General features: G+C 34.5%; 3 protein-coding genes across 4 annotated transcripts; 2 read left to right on the top strand and 1 right to left on the bottom strand.

The window, feature by feature from the left end:
- The first annotated feature begins 8 nt into the window (after window positions 1-8).
- LOC105671018 (sentrin-specific protease 8-like) lies at window positions 9-1,757 on the top strand. The gene is made up of 2 exons (XM_012364843.2): window positions 9-318; window positions 411-1,757. Exon 2 carries the CDS (start codon window positions 422-424, stop codon window positions 1,124-1,126), a length of 705 nt encoding a protein of 234 aa, XP_012220266.1. The 5' UTR covers window positions 9-318; window positions 411-421; the 3' UTR covers window positions 1,127-1,757.
- Window positions 1,758-2,780: 1,023 nt separating this feature from the next.
- Hao (Hydroxyacid oxidase) lies at window positions 2,781-11,084 on the bottom strand. 2 transcript variants are annotated; one of them, XM_012364841.2, is made up of 9 exons: window positions 10,675-11,084; window positions 10,104-10,269; window positions 9,288-9,439; window positions 4,254-4,509; window positions 3,792-3,920; window positions 3,545-3,677; window positions 3,322-3,438; window positions 3,130-3,241; window positions 2,781-3,049 (listed from the first exon to the last, which is right to left on the bottom strand). In XM_012364841.2, the coding sequence occupies exons 2-9, from the start codon at window positions 10,235-10,237 to the stop codon at window positions 2,982-2,984; spliced, it is 1,101 nt and encodes a 366-aa protein (XP_012220264.1). In that variant the 5' UTR covers window positions 10,238-10,269; window positions 10,675-11,084; the 3' UTR covers window positions 2,781-2,981. The 2 variants fall into 2 exon arrangements, with proteins under 2 accessions (XP_012220264.1, XP_012220265.1); XM_012364842.2 differs by having other exon boundaries at window positions 10,685-11,084.
- Window positions 5,438-9,243, top strand: LOC105671016 (N-acetylgalactosaminyltransferase 6-like). Its single transcript, XM_012364840.2, has 2 exons — window positions 5,438-5,839; window positions 6,325-9,243. Exons 1-2 carry the CDS (start codon window positions 5,639-5,641, stop codon window positions 7,951-7,953), a joined length of 1,830 nt encoding a protein of 609 aa, XP_012220263.1. The 5' UTR covers window positions 5,438-5,638; the 3' UTR covers window positions 7,954-9,243.
- Window positions 11,085-11,102: the final 18 nt, after the last annotated feature.

The following is an 11,102-nucleotide window of genomic DNA, read 5'->3' as shown; positions in this document are numbered from 1 at the left end:
TTGCGTTCTAAAACTCACAAAATGAGTGTTATAACCTCTTCGTGAACAACTGTCAATAACCGTGCAACCTGAATGTTTAGGTCATAAGTTCATCAATAACATTGAATACAAATGGAGTTTAAAAATGCCATTATGACATTAATATGTAATATTCAATGATAAAAAAATGTAAGGAATAAAATAGAAGATTTCAAGGAAGAAAAGTTAGCGAGATAAGAGTGGTATTGTATTATAAAAGTGCCCAGAAGGAAAAACAAACAAATATTGATACATGACTTTTTCTGTTGCTTTGAAATTTTACTCATCTTGATTGTCAATGTAAGTTTCTTTATTTTACAAGAAAATAAATATTTAATACAAAGTTATTTTTTATATAATTATATTTTTTACACGAAAATCTTTGATTTCAGTGATATTCAGTATGCCGATTTTGCCTGAATATTCGAGACAGTTACCTGATGGTGCACATTCAACAAGTTCAGATGATGTTGTATTGAGTTATCATGATTATCTACTTAGATCATCAGATGTCTCCTTGTTGAAGAAAAATGACTGGCTTAACGACATCATAATAGGATTTTATTTTGAATATTTAGACCAACAATATAAGAAAAATGGTAAAAGTCAGTTATTATTTATAGGTCCTGGTGTGGCTCAGTTGTTAAAGATGCAGGATTTTTCACAATATCATATATTTCTTGATCCTATTGATGCAAAAAGTTATGACTTCTTGTTCTTCCCTCTAAACGACTGTGATAGCATTGAGGCAGGTGGCTCACATTGGAGCTTACTGATATATTCTCGTACAGAAGAAATGTGTTATCATTTTGATTCCTCATGCAATATTAACAGTTCTATTGCGAAAAAATTTGCGCAAAACATAATAAGATATTTTCTTGGTAAACAAGAGGCAAGATATACTGAAATGAATTGTCCTCAACAAAATAATAGCTATGATTGTGGTTTATTTGTCTTGTGTTTGGCCGATGTAATATCCAGATATGTTCTAAGGGCTTCTAAGATAACCGATTGTGATTGTAGTGTAGTTACAAAAATGGTCCCACAAAAGCGTAATGATTTATTGAGATTGATTTATGATTTAAAAGCTAAATCCATTAGTGCATGATATGATTGATCTATAAATATTTATATAATAAAAGCAATGAACCGCTTTTTGCAGCCCATATGTTGTCCATTATGCCAATAAAATCCATTATGTTTGTAAAATTTTGGCCCTGTCAAAATGATACATTGGTATAATACTTCTATACAAACATTATTCGATCATATAATTTTACGTCATTATATTATATTATATTGCGTTATATCTTGTATTGTGTCGATATCTTTTAGAATGTAATATTTAATTTTTATAACGTGATATTTTGCTAAAAAAATTCTTAAGACCTAATATCAATTTGTGTGGCCACTATTCATTAATTTTGAAAAATAATGAATAATTTCTGAATTTAATATTTCTTTTTATTATATTCTTTCAAAGCAAAATTTTTAATTAGAAAATAATCAAAAACATCAATATAGCGATTCGACGCCTTATAATTAAATAATTATATTATGTCTTGAGGATTCAATAACAACTTAATAAGAGACTATTATATACTTTGAAGTACATATTTGAAGTAATAATTTGAAACGATCCCCATAGAAGATTATTATTATTAAATATTAACTTATATCGTATGTGATGAGTGTGGAAAAGAATAAAATATATCAAGAAAAATGATAAACTATGAAAATTTGATTATAAATTATGGAGCTTCTTCATTAACTCATTATATTTATCTTGCTCGTCGTGCCTATTTAATGTTTCTGTTAGGCATTTATTAAAATAAGATGATCCAAAGTAGTTTTCCCTAAACAAGAATTCAAGAATTTTTATTCAAAGCATATAAATTTTTAAAAGATTTAGTAATATAAAGTTATCACTCCTCTCGTTTTCCTTACTAATTACAATCAATTTGGCTATATTATGATAATATAACAATATCTAATTGAATATTAGGCTATTGTTCATTGATTTATGTTGAATTGATGCAAACAGAATGAATATTTTTCTCTTTATGCCACGAAAAATAAAATTTGATATTCTAAATGTCGACATGTAACGTCAAAACGTTGTAGATAATTACCAGCAATCATTATACAGATCTACATTGCCAAAAAGATAATAACATTGTTCACGGACATCATTCACTTCGAGAAAAATTATAATCTATCTACTTTGCATATCGGTTTCTTAATTTCTATTTTGTATATTGTACAATTTTTTGTATTGTACAATTTTGTATATTGTTACCATTGTTCAATATAAATAACATTATAAAATATTTAAAAACAAATAGACGTGTGAAAAGAACAACATTTTGAAGAGAAATTTTAATTAGTTGTAGAGACAATTACAACTTTTGACTTCAAATAAATTAAGAAAAAGTTCGATAATTATCCGAACTTGATCACAATTGAGTCAGCGAAAGATGAAAAATCGTTTTCGAAAGTGAAAACAACTATAATACATAAATTACAGGACGGTTCGATTTGTATTTAGATCATTTCGAATCAATGTGAACAATAGACTATCACTGAAACATTGAAATTAATTTATTATTTTTATTATATGCGTTTTTAATAAATTTCCATTTTGTGTCGACTCGTATATTAACTTCTCTATAAATTCTAATTTTATAATCATTGAGCCTTTTCGATTTAATTTATTGTTACTTAACGCTGGCGTGGAATATCCGTGTCAACAATTTTAACAGTTCTATTATTCCTTTCGATCGCATTTTAATTTGCATTGCAATTTTATTTTTCATACATGTGTTATGCTTGATGTAAATCGGACTTTCTTGTTTGACTAATATATATGGCAATACATAAAATATATTTCTATATTCAAAAACACAAATTTACAAATTAAAATTTGAAACATCTTTGAACTATATCTTAAGAGAAATTTATTTTCACAGATGACTATAGTATGATGCGTGAATCACCATATCTCGTGTGACATCTTTTACGGATGCGCAGCCTAAAAGAAATATTTATTTTTAAAATTTGATTAAATTTAATAAGCTACTTTTTTGAGTCGATGGTTATGCTTTAACTTGCCAGTTAATGCAAATGCTAAGTCGATCTCTCTTCTCATAAGTTCAAGAATCTTATTGGCACCTTTCTCGCCACCGTATGCCAAACCCCACAGCATCGGCCTACCAAAAAATACCTGAAAAAAGGCATGATTGATTAATGGATCTACAAATTATACGAAACTGTTTAAATGCGGTTTATTTGACAAATATGTACCATTTTTGCACCCAGTGCCAGAGCTTTGAATACATCGATGCCTTGCCTCACTCCACCGTCCATATAAATTTCAATTTTATTTCCTACGGCTTTGCTTATTTCTGGCAAAACTTCGATCTGCAAGTATAATCATTTTAATCGTAACGCCAATGCGCTCACGTATGTTGTATTTTTATATTACATCCTTTCAGATTTCCCAAAACTTTTAAAATAAAATATGAACCGTTGCTGGAACGCCGTCTATTTGACGTGCACCATGATTTGAGACAATAATACCATCAACACCATTTTTCACAGCTAAATGTGCGTCTTCTGCAGTCAGAATTCCTTTAAGAATTATTGGCAGTGTTGTGTTTCTGCAACAAGTTGACCCAAATACTTTCGATTTGCTTCGCCGTGCTAGATTCGCGATAAAAGAACTTAACACTTTAAATGTCAAGATAAGAAAATTTTACAAGCGACATCAATACTTTTTAAGCCACTTCACGTCATCCCAGCAGATGGATGCGTCAAACAATGCGGTAACGTATTCATTAAGGCCGGAGCCGGTCTTTGCGGAATTTATTCGTTGCGCTAAATCTCCTTCGAAATTTGCGAATCTAAAACAGAAAACGTTTTACATCATTTACGGTGCACAAAAAAATTTTATTTAACTCTAAAGTATATAATGAAGAGTATTAACGTTTTAAAATTTTGGAGAGAATCAAAAATTGAATATAATTCCTTTCTAGATTTGTACGTACAAAACTTACAGATATGGTTTGTTATCTTATCTGTACTCTTTAGAGATAATGTTTCACTAACTTCTCTTATTTATCTATGTATAATTATGCATTTTTTTCTTATATTTAGGCATGCTTAGGCAATGCCTAATGGCATTTATTTGCATGCAATTCTTTTTATATGAAACATGTATTTAATGAACGGCACACCTCAAATGACTTGGCAATGCGAATTTATTTCTCAAATCCGCACGTCTATCGCCAAACAACGGTGCATCAATAGTAAGAACCAGCGCTTTGAAATCAGCATGTTCGGCACGTTTTATTAAATTTAAGGTAACATTTCTATCAGTATAAATATAGAGCTGGAACCATTTGATACCCGTCGGCGCAGCTTTCGCCACTTCCTCTATACTGCTCGTTGATATAGTTGAAAGGATAAAAATCGTTTCCGCTGCCTGTGCGGCTGCAAATCAGCAAGAGTAACAAATATTAGTATGAGGGAATAGCTTAAATAATTTAATAATAAGAAAATATCAAAATTTTCTTTTTTTTAACTCGATATTCACAGCTGCATATTGCTTGCTGTATTTTGTTATTGAAATTATAGCATCAATTATCATTGCGCTACTTGAACTAATTTCAAGTTGCCTTTCAACCGGTTTCAGCTATATAATTACATCACGCAAACTATATGCAACCTGAATAGCAACTAGCTTGTTATATTATTTGTAACACCTGTAGCTGATCTCTTTTTGAAAGACAGAAGTAATAACTGTCTTTTTCATATACATATTGTCTTCGCATTGTCTTACAATCGCTTTATATGTATTTTTTACCATAAAATCAGAAATTCTTAATTATCAAACAATTCTTATTATTTCTCACGTATGAGAGAAAGTTAAAAAGTAAAAGGAAGTGATTTTTTTTTAAGGAAATGATTGTATAAAACTGTTATCTGATGCAAGATACATTTAGTTTCTCTTTTTTCTACAACTTTTACTAAAGTTTATATTAGAAAAAGTTAAAAAGTGAAGGAATCTTTTCAAAGAATTTCATTCCTTAAATGTTTCTTTATTTTCTGATGGATAAAAAAAAGAGAAACTAAATGTGCCTTACATCAAATAAGTGCACTCCATTCAATTATTTTCTTAAAACTGATGTTTTTATCTTTGAGATCTTTATCAATGAAGATTAATGTTACTCGGTGAAACCCGTTAAGCCTGTACAAATGCAAAAACGCAAACACGGTCGCATGAATAGAACCGATGGAGAACGAGTTTTCTAAGCGAAAGAGGGGTTCCACCTCGATCCGATGACCGAAACGTCCGAAACACTTCAGTTATCGCGTGGCAGTTGCGCGCGTCGTTCTGCTTGTTGTGTGTCATGGTAATTTTTTATCAGGTGTATCGTCAAGACTGATAATCGACATACATGTCGTTGAAAATTTCCGACCGTCGTGCAGCAGCGATGACAAATGACGTTGTCACACCGTAAGGTCATTCCTCGTCCGCCGCGTACGCGACGAAAGGTGCGAATTGAGGTTAAGTTCTCGTGAGGCCGGGTTGATCTCGCGACATGATCTACTCGCGAAGATGAGGCGAAACGTGATCAGTTTGATCAAGTTCTTCTTTCTGGCGGCCTTTACGGTGTTCCTGACCGTCGTGGTGTTTCGTTACATGCGGACGCCGCCTAACCGTCAAATATTGACGTCTTTCGACGCTTCGGCAGCTGTTGCCGTCGGTCAGAGAAATCCCGGGGACAACAATAGAGAGAACGACGAACGTCTGAATCAGGTACGAATGACAGTTGAAGCTGGTTATGAATTTTAATGTTTCATGATGAAATCCCGATGTCGAAATTCGTACACGTCGATATTATGTTAATTACAATGCATTTCGCATCTGTATTTCCATCTCGCAAACCTACTTTCCTTGGACGCATAATAACAGCAAACAAGTTTTAATCACATTCCGGTTTATTTTGCATTCCAAACCGCTAGGAATGTATGAAATGTGACTACGCATCCAAGTTTGTTTCAAGCTTTCTTCACGGTTGCAAAGATGTTACTTGTCGATTTTTAATTCTTGTAATCCACTGGATGTAATCCACGTGGATAGCCTTTTGACAATAATAAACTTTTTGATATAAAAAGGGGATTAAACATTACTCCTCGAAAAGTTTTTCCTCTATAAATATATTTATTTAATGAAAATAAGTCTGATTACAAAAAAGAAATCATTATTTTACTCGTGATCACTAATTTCAATATATTTTGCAGGATTTAAATGACAAAATTGATTGGCATGACTACAAGAAGATCGAGGAAGAGAACAAACGAACTGGAATGGGAGAACAAGGAAAGCCAGCCTTCCTTTCTCCATCTCTCGATGCACGGAAAGAAAAGTTGTATCAAGTAAACGGATTCAATGCTGCTCTCAGCGATGAGATCTCGATGAATCGTTCAGTGCCTGATATCCGCCATCCAGATTGTAAAAAGAAGAAATATTTGAGAAATCTAGATCCTGTTTCTGTGATAGTGTCTTTCCACAACGAGCATTTCAGCACGCTGCTGCGAACTTGCTTGAGCGTGATCAATCGCTCGCCGCCTTTTCTCCTGGAGGAGATCATATTGGTCGACGATGCCAGCACGAAAGTGGAATTGAAGAAGAAGCTAGACGACTATGTTGCTCAGCACTTGCCAAAGGTATCGATCGTGCGATTACCAAAACGTTCAGGATTAATTAGGGGCCGATTAGCGGGCGCGAAGAGGGCCAGAGCGAAGGTCCTCGTGTTCTTGGACTCGCACAGCGAGGCTAATGTGAATTGGCTGCCGCCGTTGCTAGAGCCGATCGCGCTGGATTACAGAACCTGCGTTTGTCCGTTCATCGATGTGATAGCTTACGAGACCTTCGAGTACAGAGCACAAGATGAAGGCGCTCGAGGAGCGTTTGATTGGGAATTGTACTACAAGAGGCTGCCGCTGCTACCGGAGGACTTGAAGAGACCCTCGGAGCCGTTCAAGAGTCCCATTATGGCTGGCGGTCTGTTCGCCATCAGCGCCAAGTTCTTCTGGGAATTGGGCGGTTACGATCCAGGCTTGGACATATGGGGCGGCGAGCAGTACGAGTTATCCTTCAAGATCTGGCAGTGCGGCGGACAAATGTACGATGCGCCGTGCTCCAGAGTCGGCCACATCTATCGCAAGTTCCCGCCGTTTCCCAATCCCGGCCGCGGCGACTTCCTGGGGAAGAATTACAAGAGGGTCGCCGAGGTGTGGATGGACGAGTACGCGGAGTACATCTACAAGAGACGGCCGCACCTGCGGACGTTGGATCCGGGCGATCTGTCGGAGCAGAAGACTTTGCGAGCGAGATTGCGCTGCAAATCGTTCAACTGGTTTATAAAGAACATAGCCTTTGACCTCATTGAGATTTATCCGCCCATCGAGCCGGACGACTTCGCCTACGGCGAGATCCGGAACATGGCCGCGACCGAGCTGTGCTTGGACTCCAAGAAGCGCAAGAGGGACGAGCTGATCGTGGTGGACACTTGCATGAAGGACGATCCGAAGGTGTCGGGTGAGCAGGAGTTTCGGCTGACCTGGCACAAAGACATCAGGCCGAAGGATCGCACTGATTGCCTGGATGTGTCCAGAGGCGAGGAGAAGGCACCGGTGAGCTTGTATCCTTGCCACGGTAAACAGGGCAATCAGCTGTGGCGTTACGACGTCGAGAAGCAGTGGCTGCAACACGGCTACTCGTCGAGGTGCTTGGACGTCGATCCGGGCGGCAAGAAAGTGTTCGTGACCGCGTGCAATAAATCGTCGCCCACTCAAAAGTGGCGGATAGAACAGGTTAACATGAAGGCCATTAATAATTGGGAGAACATAGGGCCCAAGTTTAAGTGAACCCTCTTCCCACATACTGCCATAATGTTTCTCAGACGGTAGAGCCGGCGCGAGTCGGTCTCCTACTCGTGCAGAAACCTAAGAACACTCCCTTTATTCCTGGTTGCTAGTCACCCGATCGTCGCGCGACCCGAGTAATTTTGCATGTAGCGTAAGGCGAAATTTTCGTTTTTTCAATATCCAAGCTGGATATTATCAAGCGTCTTCATATCGGCGGATGTGTTTATATATATCGCATAAGCGCTCTATCGTGCCTTACATTACATAGCCATACATAAGAGTATAATGCGAATTGTAATGATTTTAAACATTTTAGTTTCACTTTCTGCTCAATTTAATATTATGATAAACATGTTTTTTTAAAAATATTGTTTATTAAACAAAACTTTTCAATCTTTATTACGATCTAAGTTGTTGAGAGCAGACGAGTAGTTTTAAATATTCTACTGAGAAATCGTGAATATATATATATATATATATATATATATATATATATATATATATATATATATATATATATATATACAATGTATATGATAATTGTAATTATTCATTCCATTAGTATTAATTTCCGAACAAGTATTATAAACTATTTTTTATCAGATTAGATTATTTCAGTCAAAAAATCTGTATAAAATTGCTCCTCATTTTTAATATATATCATGAGCAAGTAAAACAAAACGTGGAATATAAAATATATATTTTTTTTCTGACAATAAACAGATTTTATAGAACAACGAATTACAAAAGAAACTTCAAAGTAATGCTAATCTCAATATCTTTCAGTATATAATATGTATTTCTTTGCATATATCTTGAATTAAATGAAGAAACCGAACATGCTTTTTCACGCGGTCTTGTCCTAAAAAAACATATCCTTTTATATATTTACTCTACAATATGTAAAATAAAATACATATAATATAATAAATAATAAAAGCATGAAAGTATATTTACTTCTCATTCAAAGTTATTCTTGCGATATATTGCAAACTGATCAAAATCGAGATTGGAGCCAGAGATTAAAGAATGAATAAAAACATTAGCAGTATTTGTGTGTTGCAGTATTCGTTTGTGTTTGAGCGCGAACACGGAGTTGTGAATATGGATATTAGAAAAATTGTTAACTGTCTGTGATCGTTGGTGTCTGGGCTAATCTTTGATTATTACTATTTTTATAACATATTTATATATGATTTAATAAACATTATATTAAACTCTTATATTTTACGATGTAAAGTTCTAGTGGTAAAAACCATGTGCAATAAAGCCGTTGCGATTGAGAAACCAGTGCTGGCATCGATATATTTCGCAGAAACATTTGATCCATTTACCTTTTGCATTGGCGCATTCTCCATCGGGGTGTGCCATACGTTGCATCGCGGTAGGCGCGACTCCCAAGGGCATTGAAACTCTGTGACCCAACACTGTTGTGCTTATGTCCCTCTTGGACGTGTCTCTCAAAAATCTAGGACGTATCCTGTAACTGCGGGAAAATAAACGATTATTAAAAAAATTCAAAGGAATAAATAAGAAATAGCTAGTGTATTCAAAGATAAATTATAAAAACAACATTTCGACCTGTTATCAGGTCTTCTTCAAGTTTACAATAAATAAAATATTAACATTACAAATTGTAACGCTCTTTCGGACCAATTAAAAACTGTTCATTTATCTTCTGACATAAGTTCAAGTTTTCTGCTTTTATTTGTTGACCAGCAATCTGACTTTTCCAATAGAATTTTGCTCTCTTTTTTTCAAACAATGATTTAAGCAACGATATCATTGTGAATAATTATGTATTAATAATTTGTAATGTTAATATTTTATTTATTGTGAACTTGAAGAAATCCCGATAAATTCGTTGTTTCTATAATTTGTCTATGAATACACTAGCACGACCGTCTAGCAATGACTGTTTAGCTTCTTATTTATTCCTTTGAATTTTATTTAATTATTTCGACCTTAATATATTTTAATTTAAATTATTAAAAATTTGGACAGTCGCGTTAAAACACACGTATAGTTTTCAACTGCGCAAATTCAAACATTGTACAATGTAAATATTGAAAACGACTACTTTTTAAATATCAAGCATCTGATTATCTTTTTTTTTTTTCGAAGGACTTTTACTGCCTTTCTAGATTTACGTTTTGAAAGCCTCCTTGTTCCGTTTCAAGCTGTACTCTTCTCCCGCGCCGCTCTTGTAGTAATCTCTCACCGGAGGAGGCAAATGTTTCAGAGCATATTTCTCGTAGTCTTTGACGCACACGTACGCTGCCATTTTATCGAACTAAGAAGGTGAATCGTTAGAATCTGTAAGGAGAGCATCGTTAGCAAAATTAAACTCGAACAGCGTAACAAGATTTATGTAAAAAATTCAAAGCATATGTTCTCGTGTCTCTTACAATTCATGTCGATATGATGATTTTAAAAATGTTTCAAACGAGACATGCAATGTTTATTGGTGAATTATATTTTATAATGATAAAGTTAGGATTATAACATAGCATGTTATGATCGAGCGTGTCATTGTATAATGTGTCATCATGTCGTTTGATTGTGTGCTATTGTAGCTTTATTGATAACGCGAGTGATGCCGTTAGCATCGATCGATATATGTCGAAAGAGTATTTGCAAATAAAAGACTTAATTTATTTTACTGTATTAATCCTGTGTGCTATAAAAAAATTGGTACAATTCAAAATCGGAGAAACTTACCGAAACTTACTTCAAGTGGCTCGCTGCCCTCAACTGCTCGACTTTCAACAGACGACTGACTGTTCTGGGATGAAATCTCACAGATAAGAGTGACACTTAGGAGTCAATTATTACACAAACAAACTATTGCGTTTAATAGCATTGGTTGTTTTCATCTGCGATGAATACATTGATTGTATTTCTTTACGAAAAATAAATTGACGATACTCAATAAGCTTCTCATTGCGACGGTATTTTAAGGAATGTAACAGTTTTTGACAAATCACATTTTTTTCTGTGCTCAATAATGACCTCTAACAGATTATATTTATTATATCAATATAGCTAATTTCCAGCTTAAACTATCTGATTGCATGATAAATATACGTTTTTACAAACGTTATTCGACAACTTTTACTTCAAGTGAAACTCATTTATACACTTGAAAG

The sequence above is a fragment of the Linepithema humile genome, chromosome 5, assembly GCF_040581485.1.
Source record: "Linepithema humile isolate Giens D197 chromosome 5, Lhum_UNIL_v1.0, whole genome shotgun sequence".
Classification (NCBI taxonomy): domain Eukaryota; kingdom Metazoa; phylum Arthropoda; class Insecta; order Hymenoptera; family Formicidae; genus Linepithema; species Linepithema humile.
This window is presented reverse-complemented; position numbering and strand designations above follow the sequence as displayed.

Bases quoted from the DNA above. Each gene is read 5' to 3' on its own strand.
- LOC105671018 (XM_012364843.2), top strand. From the start codon at position 422: ATGCCGATTTTGCCTGAATATTCGAGACAGTTACCTGATGGTGCACAT.
- LOC105671016 (XM_012364840.2), top strand. From the start codon at position 5,639: ATGAGGCGAAACGTGATCAGTTTGATCAAGTTCTTCTTTCTGGCGGCC. The intron at 5,840-6,324 runs GTACGAATGACA...TATATTTTGCAG, and splicing joins ACGACGAACGTCTGAATCAG to GATTTAAATGACAAAATTGA.
- Hao (XM_012364841.2), bottom strand. From the start codon at position 10,237: ATGGCAGCGTACGTGTGCGTCAAAGACTACGAGAAATATGCTCTGAAA. The intron at 9,440-10,103 runs GTAAATCTAGAA...ATTTTCCCGCAG, and splicing joins AACAAGGAGGCTTTCAAAAC to TTACAGGATACGTCCTAGAT. The intron at 3,921-4,253 runs GTGTGCCGTTCA...TTTCTGTTTTAG, and splicing joins GCATTGCCAAGTCATTTGAG to ATTCGCAAATTTCGAAGGAG.